The 18,199-nt window shown below is 50.3% G+C and overlaps 1 protein-coding gene across 1 annotated transcript; it reads right to left on the bottom strand.

The window, feature by feature from the left end:
- Positions 1–6,219: 6,219 nt before the first annotated feature.
- LOC108535801 (napsin-A) lies at positions 6,220–13,025 on the bottom strand. The gene is made up of 9 exons (XM_017882093.1): positions 12,457–13,025; positions 9,837–9,978; positions 9,637–9,760; positions 9,330–9,448; positions 8,735–8,934; positions 7,496–7,618; positions 7,259–7,403; positions 6,764–6,862; positions 6,220–6,527 (listed from the first exon to the last, which is right to left on the bottom strand). Exons 1-9 carry the CDS (start codon positions 12,540–12,542, stop codon positions 6,300–6,302), a joined length of 1,266 nt encoding a protein of 421 aa, XP_017737582.1. The 5' UTR covers positions 12,543–13,025; the 3' UTR covers positions 6,220–6,299.
- Between the last annotated feature and the right edge of the window lie 5,174 nt (positions 13,026–18,199).

Raw genomic sequence — 18,199 nt, 5'->3', positions numbered from 1 at the left:
GAATGCAGTGGCACGATCTCGGCCCACTGCAAGCTCCGCCTCCCGGGTTCACGCCATTCTCCTGCCTCAGCCTCCCAAGTAGCTGGGACTACAGGTGCCCGCCGCCACACCTGGCTAATTTTTTGCATTTTTAGTAGAGAAGGGGTTTCACCGTGTTAGCCAGGATGGTCTCGATCTCCTGACCTTGTGATCCGCCCGCCTCGGCCTCCCAAAATGCTGGGATTACAGGTGTGAGCCACCGCGCCCGGCCTCTTGTTGGTATTTTATGTCCTTTGCCCCAGAATTTAACAGGCCTTTTTCTTTATATAATGCTCCATGTACTTGAAGGGTTCGAAAGGCATATCGAGAGTCAGTATAAATGTTTACAGCCTTACCTTCACTAAGTTCTAGGGCCCAAGTTAAAGCAATGGGCTCTGCCTTCTGGGCTAAAGTGCCCTGAGGCAATGGTTTGGCTTCAATAACATCATCCAAGGTTACCACCGCATATCCTGCACATCTTTCTCCTCGTGGCTTGATGAAGCTGCTCCCATCCACGTATAACTCCTAGTCCACTAATACCCATGGCTGGTCTTGAAGATCGGGTCTGCTAGAATAGACTGAGTCCAATACTTCCACACAATTATGTTCGACAGGGCTGTCTGATACTGGGAGTAAGGTGGCAGGATTCAGAGTGTTACAGACTTCACTGGTTATGCAGGGGTTTTCACATAACAAGCTTTGGTACTTGGTTAATCTGGCATTTGTTAGCCAATGGTGTCCTTTGGTATTCATCAGAGTTACCACCGCATGGGGGGCCTTTATACTTAAGTTTTGTCCAAGGGTTAGCTTGTCTGCTTCTTGTGCTAACAGGGCTGTAGCTGCCAGGGCTCTCAGACAAGGAGGCCAGGCTTTTGAAACGCCATCTAGCTGTTTTGAGAGGTAGCCACTGGTCTTGGCCAGGGCCCCACAGTTTGGGTTAAAACTCTGACTGCCATTTTTTCTCTTTCTGACACACAGAGCGTGAAGGGCTTTGTCAAATCCGGTAGTCCTAGGGCTGGGGCTGACATAGGTGTTTCCTCTAACTTGCAAAAGGCTTGCTGTTGCAGAGGTCCCCGTTCAAAAGGCTCCCAAGGCTCCCTATAGCCCCCCCTTTGTAACCCCATACAGCGGTTTGGCTAGCACCGCAAAGTTTGGAATCCATAATCTGCAAAACCCCACAGCTCCTAGAGATTCCCTTACTTGCCTTCTGGTTTTAGGTTCTGGTAAGCTGCAGATGACCTGCTTTCTTTCTGACCCCAGGTTGCGCTCCCCTTTCTGAATAGTGAATCCCAGGTAGCATGCCTGCTGTCTGCAGATCTGAGCTTTCTTCTTGGACACCTTATACCCAGAGTCCTTCAGGTGTGGAAGCAGGACATCCGTCCCTTTTGCACACCTGTCTGCCATGGAGTGTCCTAGCAGAAGATCATCCACGTACGGGAGCAAGACGCAGCCTTGGTCTTTAGCAGGAAACTTCTGGAGGTCTCGAGCCAATACCTCCCTGAAAATGGTGGGGGAATTTTTAAACCCCTGGGGAAGCCAAGTCCAAGTGTACTGAGTGGTGACACCTGACCCCGGATCTTCCCACTGAAAGGCAAGCAGCTTTTGATGCTCAGGAGCCAGTCTGATGCTAAAGAAGGCATCCTTCAAGTCCAGACAAGCGCACCAGCTGTCCTCAGCTGGCAGCAATCCTAACAGTGTGGAAGGGTTGGGAACTGTTGGTGCAGAGTCACTGTAGCTTGGTTAGCCGAGCATAAGTGCTGTACAGGTCGATAGTCCTTAGTCCCTGGCTTGGGAACAGGTGAGGGGGGGTGTTCCATGGAGACTGGCAAGGAACTATAATTCCTTTTTTTTTTTTTTTTTTGAGACGGAGTCTCACTCTGTTACCCAGGCTGGAGTGCTGTGGCGCGATCTTGGCTTACAGAAAGCTCCGCCTCCCGGGTTCATGCCATTCTCCTGCCTCAGCCTCTGGAGTAGCTGGGACTACAGGCGCCCGCCACCACGCCCGGCTAATTTTTTTGTATTTTTAGTAGAGACGAGGTTTCACCAGGTTAGCCAGGATGGTCTCGATCTCCTGACCTTGTGATCCACCCGCCTCAGCCTCCCAAAGTGCTGGGATTGCAGGCATGAGCCACTGCGCCCGGCCTCCCCTTTTGAATGTAATAAACAAGAATGCAGTAATGTCCTTGTATTAGTCAGGGCTCTCGAGAGGAACAGAACTAATGGAATATATATATATATGGGAGTTTATTAAGTATTAACTCACACAATCACAAGGGTCCTACAACAGGCCGTCTGCACACTGAGGAGCAAGGAGAGCCAGTCCGAGTTCCAAAACTGAAGACTTGGAGTCTGATGTTCGAGGGCAGGAAGCATCTAACACGGGAGAAAGATGGAGGCTGGGAGGCTAGGCCAGTCTCTCTTTTCACATTTTTCTGCCTGCTTATATTCTAGCCAGGATGGCAGCTGATTAAGGGTGGGTCTGCCTTTTCCAGCCCACTGACTCAAACGTTTCTGTTTGTTTTATTTTATTTTATTTTACTTTAAGTTCTGGGATACATGTGCAGAACGTGCAGGTTTGTTACATAGGTAAACGTGTACCATGCTGCTTTGCTGCACCTATCAACCCCTCATCTAGGTTTTAACCCCCACATGCATTAGGTATCTGTCCTAATGCTTTCCCCCTCACTTACCCCCCACTCCCCAACAGGCCCCAGTGTGCGATGTTCCCCTCCTCAAATGTTAATTTCTTCTGGCAACACCCTCAGGACACCCAGGATCAATACTTTGTATCCTTCAATCCAATCGAGTTGATACTCAGTATGAATCATCACAGTCCTTATAGATATTTTCTGTGCATCTGTTCCATATCATCTGTATTAGTCAATTTTGCATTGCAATAAAGGAATACCTGAGGCTGGGTAATTCATAAAGAAAAGGCCAGGTGGGTGCCTCATGCCGGTAATCCCAGCATTTCAGGAGGCTGAGGCAGGAGGACTGCTTGAGCCTGGGAGTTGGATGGAGACCAGCCTGGGCAACAAAGGGAGACCCTGTCTCTAGGGAAAAAAAAATTAAATTATCTGGGCGTAGTGGTGCATGTCTGTGGTCCCAGCTACTTGGGAGGCTGAGGCAGGAGGATTGCTTGAGTCTGGGAGGTGGAGGCTGTAGTGAGCCACGATTGTGCCACTGCACTCCAGCCTGGGCAACAAGATCAATCACTCAATCACACATTCACTGTCCTACAATTATGGAAGCCAGAAGCCCAAAATGATTTCAGTGTTGAAACTGCCGTGTTTGCAGAGCCGTGTTTGCAGAGCCGTGTTTGCAGAGCCGTGTTTGCAGTGCCGTGTTTGCAGAGCCATGTTTGCAGAGCCTCTGGAGGCTCTAGAGGAGAATCCACGTCCTCGCCTTCTCCAGCTTCTGGAGGAGCTCTGCAGGAGCCCCGTCTTCCTTCTTCAAAGCCAGCATCCTGGCGTCTTGCTTCCGTCTTCACGTGAACTTCTGAATCAGTCTCCCTCTCCCTCCCTCTTATAAGGACCCTTGTGATGACATTTAGGGTCCTCTTGGATGACCCTGTTCTCAAACTCCTTCAGTTGATTACATCTGCTAAATCCTTTTCCTCACATAAGGTAGTATTCACAACCCCAGGGACTGAGGTGTGAATATCTTTTGGGGGCCACTCTTCAGCCCACAATGTTGGTAATTTACTTCCTATCTTAATGCCTATTTCCCCATTCGAGTGTAATCCCTATGAGGGCAAAGATCTTCATCCGTTTAATTATCCACTGTGCCCCAGCACCTAGGACAGAGCCTGGCACATAGTGAATAATAAATAATGACCAAGACAACATGGTAAAACACTGGGTGCGGTGGCTCACCCCTGTAATCCCAGCACTTTGGGAGGCCAAGGTGGGAGGATTACCTGAGGTCTGGAGTTAGAGACCCGCCTGACCAACATGGAAAAAACCCGTCCCTACTAAAAATACAAAATTAGCCGGGCGTGGTGGCACATGCCTGTAATCCCAGCTACTCGGGAGGTTGAGGCAGGAGAATCGCTTGAACCCAGGAGGTGGAGGTTGTGGTGAGCCGAGATGGTGCCACTGCCCTCCAGCCTGGGCAAAAGGAGCAAAACTCCATCTCAAAAAAAAAAAAAGAAAAAAAAAGTCTCTACAAAACTTCTAAAAATTAGTCAAGCGTGGTGGCCCATGCCTGTGGTCCCTGCTACACCTAAGGCTGAGGCAGGAGGATCGCTTGAGCCGGGGAGTTCGAGGCTGCAGTGAGCCATTACCGCGCCACTGCACTCCAGCTTGAGCGACAGAGTGAGTCCTTGTCTCGATAATAACAATAAAATAATAATAATAATAGTAAAGATCCACTTTGTGCACTCCTTGCTTTGGGGAATTTTTCTGAAACAGCGGACAGTGTCTCTATGATAACTCTCACCACCACCACCACCATCCCCGCTTTGTTTTCTCAGAGCACTCCATCTGGGGCCCCTTCAACTCGCCCCCCACGCTTTCCGTCTGCAGCACCCTATCCAACTTCACCCAAAGCGCCCTTAAGTAGTTTCTGAGAGGCCGTGCCTGCAAATTCCCAATTGGCCACAAGGTGGAGGTGTGGGCCTATTTTCCCAGCCAAGATTCCCCAGCCGCCACCCCTGTTTCTAGAGCGGGACTCCTGGAACACCAGGCTCTTTCCAGCTCCCTGCTTCTGCTCCGGCGCTTCCCACCCCCTGGAATGCCGACTTGCTCGCTCTCTGCACCCCACGGGAAAAGGAGCAGAACAGAAGCTTCCTCCCTGACTCTCCTGCCCGAGCTTACTGGGTCCTGAATCTCCCCGTGTCTAGTCGCTTAGCGGTTTGTGATCAGGTCGGCCTCCACTATCAGAGGAGCACACTCTCGAGATGGGGCTCAGGCCTGACTTTTCGGGGTCCCCAGAATCGCTCAACACAATTCTTCCAGAAGCCTCAGGATGCGATTAGATAAAGGATTGCCAGATTTTTCGACCAGTCGTTTTTTAGAATCAATTGGATATGTACCCGTATCCAATTAGCTCTGGATAGCAAGAGGCTGAGGAGGGGGGAGTGACGTCACCTCCACGGATGGCGCAGCACCGCTCCCCGAACCCAGAGGCTCAGAGCTCCCCCGGGGTCTCAGAATCCAGAGGGAGAGAGGGGAAACAGGAAATGAGATCCGGGGGAATAGTATCCTTGCCCCCTTGACCAGGAACTGGGAAACCCTTACCAATTACAGTCACCCCCCACCCACTGCCAGCTGTCGCTGCCGTCGCGACCTGTCACCTCCCACGCATGTTGTGGCTGCGCCCGCCTCCGTCAGGGCGTGACCACGGCGTGGACTACAACGACCGTGATGCTCCACGGCGCTGGGAGCTTTTGACGAAAGGCAGCGTAGTCGAGGGGCTTCATGGGATTCGTATTACAAAATCCCTCACCAGGGTGCGTCCTGGAGAAAACGGGTGATACCCTTCGCCTCCCACTTCCTCAACTCCGTGGGTACGGGCACAAAGTTTTCTCTTTATTTATTTATTTATTTATTTATTTTTTTGAGACGGAGTCTCGCTCTGTCGCCCAGGCTGGAGTGCAGTGGCCGGAACTCAGCTCACTGCAAGCTCCGCCTCCCGGGTTTACGCCATTCTCCTGCCTCAGCCTCTCGAGTCGCTGGGACTACAGGCGCCCGCCACCACGCCCGGCTAGTTTTTTGTATTTTTTTAGTAGAGACGGGGTTTCACTCTGTTAGCCAGGATGGTCTTGATCTCCTGGCCTTGTGATCCGCCCGTCTCGGCCTCTCAAAGTGCTGGGATTACAGGCTTGAGCCACCGCGCCCGGCCTTCTCTTTATTTATTTATTTTTGAGATGGATTTTCGTTGTTGCCCAGGCTGGAGTGCAATGGTGCGGTCTAGGCTCACTGCAACCTTGGCCTCCCAAGTTTAAGCCATTCTCCTGCCTCAGCCTCCCGAGTAGCTGGGATTACAGGCATGCACCACCATGGCCGGATAATTTTTTTGTATTTTTAGTAGAGACGGGGTTTCACCATGTTGGCCAGGTTGGTCTCGAACTCCTGACCTCAGGTGATCCACCCGCCTCGACCTCCCAAAGTGCTGGGATTACCGGCGTGAGACACCGCGCCCGGTCACAAAGCTTTCTCTTTAACAAGTACGCTATGAAAAGAAGCCACCCAGGCAGCATCGCTCAATGGAAATAGTGGATTTTTACTGGGCAGCGGGACCTCAGCGACCACCCACTGCGCATGCGCTTCACGTGGGCGTCACCCGGGGAACTGCGCCTGCGCGGTCTCGCCCCATACCAGGGCGGCTCGGCGAGTGCGAGCGCGCGCTAGGCCCACCCGGGCGCTGCTCTTCGTGTCCCCGCGGTCGAAAACGGCCACATACGTCCCCAAGAAGACGTCACCGAGGATCCAGAAGGGCCCTGCAGGCGGAGGGACATCCAAGGCCTGGAAACCGGACAAGCAGAGGCGGACGCCATTTCGAGTAGTCTGCAAGGCGACAAGAAGACGACTGGGTGTCGCGGCCACAGGGACGGCCATTTCCCTGGGAGCCCGTGCTCCCCCCTCCCCCACACCCTCGGGCTCTTTAGTGTTCACCAACAAACTGCCATCACAGGGACAAGAAATGTTTCTGCGGCCCTTTCCCTTCCTAGAGACGTCTCTCAGCTCTACCCTCTCAAACCGTCGTATGACGTCCCTATGGCGTCATGGTGATGGCCACCTACCTGAATGACGTAATCCTGGGCCGTGAGGTTAAACCAGACCCCGCCAAGAAGGAAGGAGACTGCGGGGAGCTTTGGGATCTCCGAGCACAGGATGATGTACTGGGGGAGAAGAGGAACCAGTGAAGATGAGAGATTCCTGCTCTGCTCAATCCCTTCCGTGGCTCCCCAGTGCCATGGGGTAACTTCCGTATTGAGCACCTGGGTACTCAGCGTCCTGTGTGCAGAGGCCCTGCCGCCTAGACTTATGCAGTCCCAAGCAAACCTGCATTATCGTCTCCCTCCACCCCACCACCATCCAGAGAATCACAGCGTAGACACTTGGAAAGTGTCCTCAATTCCTCCCACCACCCTCCAGACTATCGGTCACGAAGTCCGGTGCCTCCTGCCCTGGAATGCCCCTTAAATACTTGCTTCCCACCCTCGGGCCCTTTGATGTTCACTGTCAAACTGCCATCAGCCTCCTCAGCCCATACCCACCAGAGACTGGGACCTCACCTCCCCAGCCAGCAAGGGATATCCCCCAATGGCTGCATGCAGGGCCCGGATCTCCTCAGTGGGTCCTGTGATGAGGGACGTGCCCGTATCCAGGATGGCAGCACAGCCCCGGACACAGAGAGTCAGCCCTGGGCCCACCTTCACACTGAGGGGGAAGTAGGCAGTCATCAGAGGCAGGGTCCTCGGAGTCCAGGCCCCCAGCCTCCAGCTCCAGAGCCAGGAGACCAAGTCCCTCACCGCTCCATGTGGATCTGCCAGTAGGCAGGGACTGTGACTGGCACGAAGGTGAGGGGTGGGATATAGTGTGCCGGGTCTGAGCCCCCCAGGACCAGCTCTCCTCCATCAGGCTCTTCGGGGTCCCTGCAGGGGCAGAGTATAGAAAGTGTAGATGTCAGTGTCACTGGCCTTCCCTCAGCCCTAGGTATGGCCAGGGGAGGCCCTTCCCACCAGATGGGTTGTTTCTGGGGTTCCCACGGGGTAGTGAGATGCAGGAAGGGCCTAGATGTTGGGACTGGAAGCCAGGCAAGAAAAGCATGGCGCTTTAGGCTGTTGGGGACTTCCTGAAGTGAAGAGGAGACTTCATTTGACTGTGGAAGGTAGAGTTTTGGGGGAATTTCCTGAACTGAATATCATAGTAACCAAGTAGAGCAGCGGCGTCTTGGAATTGGCTCTTGAAGGTGTGACTTGTGCAGGGGTGGGGTGGCTTCCTGGGTAGGAGGAGAGAATTTCTGAATTGCCTGTTGTGATATCTAGAGAGGTGTTAGACTTCCTGAGTTGGCTGAGAGGGATGGGAACGGGGATGGAGACTTCCTGGAAGGTAGAGGACAGCGGGATCTACTAAGTGGTTGGTAGAACTGCTAGAGTGGGTTGGATGTCAGGGTAACTGAGTGGGCACAGGATTTCCTGACTGTGTGTGATGGGCCTCTGGGAGGGAAAGTGGAGACTTCTTGGAAACTTCTTGGATGTTGGGTGGGACTTCTGAGCATAATATTGAACTTCCTAGCAAGTCAGTAGGACTTCCTGGATTAAATCAGGCAATTCTTGACTTCTGGTCAGTGTTCTCAAATGGGATTTGAGCTTTCTTGGTAAGGAAGAGAAAGCTCCTGAGTATTTTGTTGGGTGTGGCATGGAATTTCCTTGTTTGATTTTGAAACATGGAGCATTTTGAACTGATGGTGAGTTTCCTTAGTATGTCTTAAGTTGTCACTTAAGCTCTGGGACTTTGAATAGGGTTGAGGTGTTTCTTTATAGGGTAGGTGACTTCCTGCATGGAGGATGCAACTTCCTGTATTGGATGGCTGACTTCCTGAATGGAGAGTATAAGTGGGTGACTCTGAGAGTGAGACTTCCTGCATTGGGGTCAGTGACTTCCTGAGTGGAGGTGGGACTTTCTTTATGGAGTAAGAGACTTCCTGAAGGAAGACTCACTTCCTTCTTGGGGATAGGGCTCATAGATAGGTGCACCCTTCCCAGTACCTGTTGAGATAAAAGGAGAAGACAGGCTTATCCAGTAGCCCCTGTTCTACCAGTACATCCATCGGGGGCCGAACTCCTTCCACAGACAGAATGGGAAAACCGAGGCCCAATATCCCATCAAAATGGGCAAAAGTGAAGACCAGGCCGGGCTCCCAGAGAGCCTCTCCGAAAATCACTGATGTACCCTTGATTCCACCAATCTAGGGGTAGATTGAGATGTGACCAGTTACTTTTTGGATGACAATAACCACATGTCCTGAGGGCTCCCAAACCAAGGCATGAATCCTAGTTCTGGGGACATCTGGATGAAAGCCCCAACTTCCTAGGAAACTTTGCCTCTTGAGAAGCCCCACCTCTTCACCCAGGAAGCTCCTCCCCCTGCTTGAGAAGCCCCACCTCTTCACCCAGGAAGCCCCTCCCCTTCCTTGTGATGCACCATCCCTTCACTCCGATAGGCAGGCCCTCCACCCCACTTGAAAAGCCCCATCCATTGATTTGGGGAGCTCCTCCTCCTCAAGCCCCTCCCTAAGCCAGATGATCTTAGACCATGGGGTTCTCCTAGGCTGAAGACTTCTGAGAGTCAAAGGTCACTCACAGTCAGCTTGTCTTCACTCAGGATTCCATCTACTCGCCCAGTTCCATATTGAATGGCAAACTTGGTGCCATTGGCCTGGAAGGAACTGGAGGCTTTGGGATCAAATCGGTGGTGTAACCCTAGGTTAGAGGTCAGAAAGGTGTCACTGGGGGAGGGAATCTCCCCAATGCCTACTGCCCCTTTGACTTTCTGACCTGTGAGGGCATCATGAAAGAACAATTCCTCAAAATCCTCTGAGAAGCTGAGGTCCAGCCCCGCCTTCTCCCTTCACCCCCATTCAGCCTTGTTCTCCTGCATAGAAACTCACAGCAGGGCACACTGAAGAAGTGACATCTCCTGGACGGGACCCAGAGATTGGAGGAGCCAGTGTCAAAGACGACAGTGAAGTTTTGTGGAGGCGTTCCCAGCCCAATTTTCCCAAAATACTGGACCTGATACCAAAAGAGGAGAGTAAATGAGTTTGGCTCAAAGGCGCAGGGGTGAGGGCTGTGTGGGGCTGTGACTCACATCCCTGTAGTTCGAGAGAGGTACAAAGGTAAGCTTGTCCCCAGGGGATGGGGCCCCCAACTTGGGGACCTCTGCTGGTTCTCTCCGTCCCCTCAGTAGGTTCAGGGTCCTGCGTTCAGGTTGGACTCGATGAAGAGGGATGCTGTAAGGAAAGAGGATATTGACAGGAAGCTGCCCTTCTTGGAGATCCTCTAAATAGACTTACCCAAATAGGATATGATGACAAATTCAACATCTCCTAGGCACTACAATAGTAGTCAGTACCAGAAACCCTACAATAACAACCTCCAGAAAAACCTATCAAAGATGCCATGATGACAGATGTCCCCAAATACTTTACAAGAGCAACGCATCCCAAACAGACCTTCCCAAAGACCTTTCCATGTTCAAATCCCTTAAAATAAGCCATTCCCAAAGAATTGACATTCTCAAAGGTTTCCCAAGACCCTAACAGAAAACCTAACCTTTGCAAAAGCCCTTGGGTGGTGGCCCCTGCATGCTTCAGTTCATGAGTTTAGGTACTATTTTCCCCACCCTTGGGGAGAAAAATGTAAGCGTCAAGTCTTAACTGTCTTGCTGTGTTGCCTGTGCTGATCTCAAACTCCTGGCCTCAGCCTCCCAAAGTGCTGGGATTACAGAGGAGAGGCACTATGCCCTGCCCGGGTTCCCTTAAACTGTATTTGCAAAAGCAGGAGGCAAACAGGATTTGGCCCTGAAGCTGAGTGTTTGCAACCCTTGACTTAGAGGGCCAGTTACAATTCAGATATCTTCGTTGCTAATTAAGTAAGTCTAGCATGGGGCCCAAGAATTTGGATTTCGAACAAGTTCCCAGGTCTTGATGATGCTGTTGATACAACATTTGGAGACCCTCTTTTCTTTGCATTGACTTGGAAAATGGCCATGAGACATTAGGTTCAAAAAGCAGGTTAACAAGCACCATGTGCGGTAGTATCTTCATTCCTGCTTTTAGTCACTTCTCGAAGCACTTGTTGCCTCACTCCCACCTTTCCCCCCACCCCGCATGAGTCAGTCTTTGAGAGGCACAAGAATGTGAAGTGGGGAAAACTCTTCCTGGAAGTGTACACCCCTCCCCCTACCAGGAGTTCCAGGGGATGAGAAGAGAGGAGAAAAGGGAGAGACTGGGGAGGCATCAGAGGTAAGGTAGTGAGAAGACGTCTTGCATGGGGTCCTCAACATTGGATTTCTTATTCTTTTTTAAAACTTTTTGTTTGACACGGGGTCTCCCTCTTTCACCCAGGCTAGAGTTCAGTAGTGCAGTCAGGGCTTACTGCAGCCTTGATTTCCAGGGCTCAAGTGATTCTCCCACCTCAGCCTCTGGAGTAGCTGAGACTATAGGCACAAACACCACACCTGGCTTTTTTTTTTTTTTTTTTTTTGAGACAAGGTGTCACCCTGTTGCCCTGCCCGGAGTGCAGTAGCAGGATCATGCAAGATCATAGCTCACTGCCTTAAACTCCTGGGCTCAAGCAATCCTCCTTCGTCAGCCTCCTGAGTAGCTGGGAGTCTGGCCAAGTTGTCCAGGCTGGTCTCAAAACTGTTGGCCTCAAACGGTCTTCCCACCTTTGCCTTCCAAAGTGCTGGGTTACAGGTGTGAGCCACGTCTCTGGCCAAAAACATGACTTCTTCAGGCCAAACAGTTTGATGGGTGTGATGTGGAGGAGTCTCAGTTTAAATGTCACATATCTGGGGCTCTGAGATGGGAGGAGTGTGTCACAGGTCTGGAAACCATAATACCTAATCATCAGAGCTTATAGTGGGGTCTGCAGAGACCTCTCAAAAACATGTCCTAGCCAGGCGCAGTGGCTCACGCGTGTAATCCCACCACTTTGGGAGGCTGAGGCAGGCAGATCATCAGGTCAGGAGTTCAAGACCTGCCTAGCAAACATGGTGAAACCCCGTCTCTACTAAAAATACAAAAAATTAGCCGGGCGTGGTGGCGGATGCCTGTAATCCCAGCTATTCAGGAGGCTGAAGCAGAAGAATGGCGTGAACCTGGGAGGCGGAGCTTGCAGTGAGCCAAGATCACGCCACTGCACTCCAGCCTGGGTGACAGAGCGAGACTCCGTCTTAAAAATAATATAATAATAATAATAAAAGGGCTCTGGTCAGCCAGGTGGAGTGGCTCACACCTGTAATCCCAGCACTTTAGGAGGCCGAGGTAGGTGGATCATGAGGTCAGGAGTTCCAGACAGGCCTGGCCAACATGGTGAAACCCCGTCTCCACTAAAAACACAAAAATTAGCCAGGCATGGTGGCGGGCGCCTGTAGTCCCAGCTACTTGGGAGGCTGAGGCAGGAGAATTGCTTGAACCCATGAGGCAGAGGTTTCAGTAAGCTGAGATCACGCCATTGCACTCCAGCCTGGGCAACAGAGTGAGACTCCATCTCAAAAAAAAAAAAAAAAAAAAAAATCTGGTTTAAGAGATGTCAGAGTGGAGCCCTTAGGGGTGACAGCCTGGTTTAGAGATCTGGGAAGCTGAGAAAGAAGTGCTAGGGATCCTGGGTGCCTGGGAATCACTGAACTGGGAGTCCTTAGACTTAAAGGGCAAGAGGCAGAGAATCCCTCCCAAGTTTGGGGGTGGTAGGTGGGGTCGCCATACCGGATCAGTGTGGCCCTGGCAGCCTCCATATTCAGCAGAGGCAGCAGCAGCAGCAGCAGGGGTAGCAGCAGTGGTAGTGGAGACATTGCTGGGGACCTGGGTATGAACCCAGGTGTCCTGGGGCCTCGTTTTCTTTCCCTGGTGACTCCACCCTGTTCATGCCCCACCTCCAGGTTTAGAAGGAGACCAGGACGTGAAATCTGTCAGCAGGTGATACAGTGGCCAAGGATGTTTCTTGAAGGTTTATGCAGAGTATTTTTGGAGGGTCAGCAGAAGTAGCATCCTGTGCTCGTGGTGCTCCTCATTGCCTCCTCGAGTGGCAGTGGTGGTGGGGTCTCCTCCACCGTGACCACCTCCCACCCCCCATCCTTCAGCTGCTGTCAGTTTTACTTTTAACTTTCATATAACTTTTCTGAGACTTATTAACCACAAGTGTTTCCTTGGCCAAGTGGGAGAAACCAGCAGGCACCTGTGAAGGGCCTGGGGGAAGGGAGAAAGGAAATGATTAGACACCCTCCCTCATGTATGAAGTGGGACTGCCTGCATTTCAGGACCCAGACTCTTACTCTTTTATTTGTAGGTGAAGTATGTTTCTTGTAGACAACAGATCATTGGGTATTTTTTGTTGTTGTTTTTGGTTTTTTGTTTTGTTTTTGTTTTTTTTTTTGAGACTGAGTTTTGCTCTTGTTGCCCAGGCTGGGATTACAGGCATGCATCACCACGCCCAGTTAATTTTGTATTTTGAGTAGAGACAGGGTTTCTCCGTGTTGGTCAGGCTGGTCTAGAACTCTCGGCCTCAGGTGATCCGTCCGCCTTGGCCTCCCAAAGTGCTGGGATTACAGGGTGAGTCACTACGCCCAGCAGATTCTTAATTATTTCAATCTCTTTGTTAAATTTATCTGATAGAATCTGAATTCCTTCTGTGTGTTATCTTGAATTTCTTTGAGTTTCCTCAAAACAGCGATTGTAAATTCTGTCTCTGAAAGGTCACATATCTCTGTTTCTCGAGGATTGGTCCTGGGTGGCTTATTTGGTTTGTTTGGTAAGGTCATTTATTCTGAATGGTCTTGATGCTTATAGATGTTCACTGGTGGCTGGGCACTGACAAGTTAGGTGTTTATTTATTTAGATGGAGTTTTGCTCTGGTTGCTCAAGCTGGAGTGTAATAGCGCGATCTCAGCTCACTGCAACCGCTGCCTCCCAGGTACAAGTAATTCTCCTGCCTCAACCTCCCAAGTAGCTGGGACTACAGGCGCCTGACACCACCCTGGCTAATTTTTTTTTTTTTTTTTGCGATGGAGTTTCACTGTTATTGCCCAGGCTGGAGTGTAATGCGCCATCTTGGCTCATTGCAACCTCCACCTCGTGGGTTCCAGTGATTCTCCTGTCTCAGCCTCCCCAGTACCTGGGATTATAGGCGCATGCCACCACGCCCAGCTAATTTTTGTATTTTTAGTAGAGATGGGGTTTTCATCATATTGGTCAGGCTGGTTTCAAACTTCTGACCTCAGGTGATCCACCCGCCTCAGCCTCCCAAAGTGCTGGGATTACAGACATGAGCCACCACGCCTGGCCACGTTAAGTATTTATTGTAGTCTTTGCAGACAAGGCTTGTTTGTACCTGTCCTTTTTGGGGAGGCTTTCCAGGTATTCAAAAGTACTTGGGTGTTGTGATGTAAGCCGTGTCTGCATTAGCGGGCTCCCCAAGCCCATTAATGCTGTGGTTCTTGCAAACTCATGGAGGTACTGCCTTAGTGGTCGTGGATAAGATCCAGAAGAATTATCTGGATTACCAGCCAGAGACTCTTGTTCTCTTCCCTTGCTTTCTCCCAGAGTATCTCTGTCTCTCTCTCTCTCTCTCTCACTCTCTCTCTCTCTCTCTCTCTCTCTCTCTCTGAGTGCTCACCTGAGGCCATGATTTTGAAGGTTTTTTTTTTTTTTTTGGTAGATTTTTGTTAAATTTGGTGTTCCTGCAGAGGGGATGATCAGCGGAAACTTCCGTTTGGCCAGCTTGCTCTGCTGCCTCTCTAGACTTTCTCTGATTGCTGTTTTTTTTGTTTTGTTTTGTTTTTTGTTTTTTTTTTTCAGATGGAGTCTCGCCCTGTCACCCAGGCTGCAGTGCGGTGCCACGATCTTGGCTCACTGCAACCTCTACCTCTCGGCTTCAAGTGATTCTCTTGCTTCAGCCTCCCGAGTAGCTGGGATTACAGGCACGCACCACCACACCCAGCGTATTTTTTGTACTTTTAATAGAGACAGGGTTTCACCATGATGGCCAAGCTGGTTTCGAACTCCTGACTTCAAGTGATCCACCTGCCTCGGCCTCCCAAAGTGCTGGGATTACAGGCATGAGCCACTGCACCCAGCCTCTCTGTTTTATTTGGAAAATACTAAAACGCACACACACACAAATACAAATCACCTGTAGGCCTACCATCATTCAAAACATATAAAAATAATAATTTTATTTTTTTGAGGCGGAGTCTCACTCTGTCACCCAGACTAGGGTGTAGTGGTGCAATCTCAGCTCACTGCAACCTCTACCTCCTGGGCTCAAGTGATTCTCCTGCCTCAGCCTCTTGAGTAGCTGGGATTATAGGTGCCCACCACCACACTCCTCTAATTTTTTTTTTTTTTTTTGTATTTTTAGTAGAGACAGGGTTTCACCATGTTGGCCAGGCTGTCTTGAACTCCTGAGCTCAAATGATCTACCTGCCTCAGCTTCCCAAAGTGCTGGGATTACAGACGTGAGCCCCGCCAAAATGTATACAAGTAATTGCAATATCCCTCTGTCCGCCAGCCCCCCTTATCTCTGACTAAGCGTCTCAATTTTTAACAGGCATCAGAAATCTGGTTAAAACGCAGATTCCTTGGCACCACCCTCAGAAATTCTAGTTCAGGAAGCCTGGAAGAGGGCCCAAGAATCTGCATTTTCCAACAAACCCACTGATCATGGAGCCATAAACATGTCTGAGAAACCCTATTCAAGTTCTTTGGGTTTCTGAGATAGATTTGCAAGTCAATATCAGCATGCATTTATTTTTTTTCTTTTCTTTTCTTTCTTTCATTCTTTTTTTTTTCTTTTTTGTTTTTGAGACGGAGTCTCGCTCTGTCGCCCAGGCTGGAATGCAGTGGCGCGATCTCAGCTCACTGCAAGCTCTGCCTCCTGGGTTCACACCAGTCTCCTGCCTCAGCCTCCCGAGTAGCTGGGACTACAGGTGCCTGCCACCATGCCCGGCTAATTTTTTTGTATTTTTAGTAGAGACGTGGTTTCACCGTGTTAGCCAGGATGGTCTCGATCTCCTGATCTTGTGATCCGCCCGCCTCGGCCTCCCAAAGGGCTGGGATTACAGGCGTGAGCCACCGTGCCCGGCCATTTTTAATTTTTTTAGTAAACAAAAGCCGCTTTACTTATTGATCTGGAAGTGATTTTTTTTCACTTAGCCATATTCCCTGGACATCAGAAAATTTGATATAACTTATCTATAGCAAAACACATGAATCTTAAGTGTACAGCACTATGACTTTATTTTTTTTCCACAACATTTTAGTCTGAAGATTTTCAAGCTTAGAGAAAAGTTCACAGGATTATAGAGAGAAGGTCCCTGTTCCCACCACTTAGAATTTATAATTAATGTATTTTGCAGAATTGTCTTTGTTACACATCTGTCCAGCTCTCTACCTTTCTTATCATCCAGGAGCCTATGTTTTTTTAATTGAATCTCTCAGATAAGTTGCAGACATCCATTCTTCACCCCTAAACACTTAAGCATTTACATCATCAGCCTGGTGGATTTACACATAGGTGTACAGCACCACTCAGACCAAAACATAGAACGTTTCCAGGCAGGGCTCGGTGGCTCACGCCTATAATCCCAGCACTTTGGGAGGCCGAGGCGGGCAGATCTCTTGAGGTCAAGAGTTTGAGACCAGCCTGGCTAACATGGTGAAACCCTGTGTCTACTAAAAATACAAAAATTAGCCAGGTGTGGTGGCGCACACCCATAATCCCAGCTACTTGAGAGGCTGAGACCGGAGAATCACTTGAACCTGAGAGAAAGTGGTTGCAGCAAGCTGAAATCGCGCCATTGCACTCCAGCCTGAGCAACAGAGCGAGACTGTCTCAGAAAAAAAAACAAACGATAACAACAACAAAAAAACATTTCCAGCTTCCCAGAAGGTCCTGTCTCACTGCCTGCCAGCCAGTGTCCAGCAAAAGGAATGAGTACCCTGCGACCACAGTTTCGTTTTGCCTGTTCTTGAGTGTCACATGCAAGACATCACAGGACTTCTTTTGGGTTCAGTTTTTATCCCTCAATATCCTGTCTCTGCATGTCTTGAAAAGTCAGAGCATACAGATTTACTTTATTTTTCCCCAAAAGATTTTATTACGAAAATTCAGGCCAGGCGTGGTGGCTCATGCCTGTAATCTTAGCACTTTGGGAGGCCAAGGCGGGTAGATCAATAGAGGTCAAGAATCAAGACCAGCCTGGGCAACATGGCAAAACCCCGCCTCTACGAAAAATACTAAAAATTAGTCTGGCATGGTGGTGTGCACCTGTGGTCCCAAGTAGTAGAGAGGCTGAGGTGGGAGGATCGATAGAGCCCAGGAGGTGGAGGTTGCAGTGAGCTGCGATTGTGACACTGCACTCCAGCGTGAGTGACAGAGTGAGACCCCATCTCAAAAAAAAAAAAAAAAAAAAAAGTAAAGAAAGAAAATTCAGACACTCAAACATAAGACAAAGTGGAAAGAATTTTACAGTGAACCCACATATACCTCCTACCCAGCTTCCACCACTAACATTTGTCTGTGTTTGCTTTATCCTGTTTCTTTTCTTTTTTTTTGTCTTTTGAGACAGAGTCTCATTCTGTCACCCAGGCTGGAGTGCAGTGGCATGATCTCGGCTCACTGCAAACTCCGCCTCCTGGGTTCAAGCCATTCTCCAGCCACAGCTGGAATTACCTGGGCACCTGCCACCATGCCCAGCTAATTTTTCTATTTTTCAGTAGGGACAGGATTTCACCATGTTGGTCAGGCTGGTCTCAAACTCCTGACCTCAGGTGATCCGCCCACCTTGGCCTCCCAGAGTGCTGAGGCGCAGGTGTGAGCCACTGCGCCTGGCCGATTTATCCTGTTTCAATCTGTCTAGCCTACCCTGTATCCCAGTGGTTCTCAACGAGGGGCTGTTTTCCCTGCAGGAGACGTTTGGCATTGTCTGCTGACATTTTTTTTTTTTTTTTTTTTTTTTGAGACGGAGTCTCGCCCTGTCGCCCGGGCTAGAGTGCAGTGGCCGGATCTCAGCTCACTGCAAGCTCCGCCTCCCGGGTTCACGCCATTCTCCTGCCTCAGCCTCCCGAGTAGCTGGGACTACAGGCGCCCGCCACCTCGCCCGGCTAGTTTTTTGTATTGTTAGTAGAGACGGGGTTTCACCGTGTTAGCCAGGATGGTCTCGATCTCCTGACCTCGTGATCCGCCCGTCTCGGCCTCCCAAAGTGCTGGGATTACAGGCTTGAGCCACCGCGCCCGGCCAGTCTGCTGACATTTTTGTCTCACCTGCTGTGGTGGGTGGGGGTGGTGCTCTGGCATGTAGTGGGGTAGAGGCCAATGATGTTGCTAAGCTTCCTGCCATGCACAAGACAGCCCCCCAACAAAAATTATCCAGCCCCAGGCAGGGCATGGTGGCTCATGCCTGTAATCCCAGGACTTTGAGAGGCTGGGGTGGGAGGATGACTTAAGCCCAGG

This window comes from Rhinopithecus bieti, unplaced genomic scaffold, assembly GCF_001698545.2.
Source record: "Rhinopithecus bieti isolate Rb0 unplaced genomic scaffold, ASM169854v2 scaffold_12070, whole genome shotgun sequence".
Lineage (NCBI taxonomy): Eukaryota > Metazoa > Chordata > Mammalia > Primates > Cercopithecidae > Rhinopithecus > Rhinopithecus bieti.
Note: the sequence above shows the minus strand (reverse complement) of the source record. Positions and strands in the feature narration are given on the sequence as shown.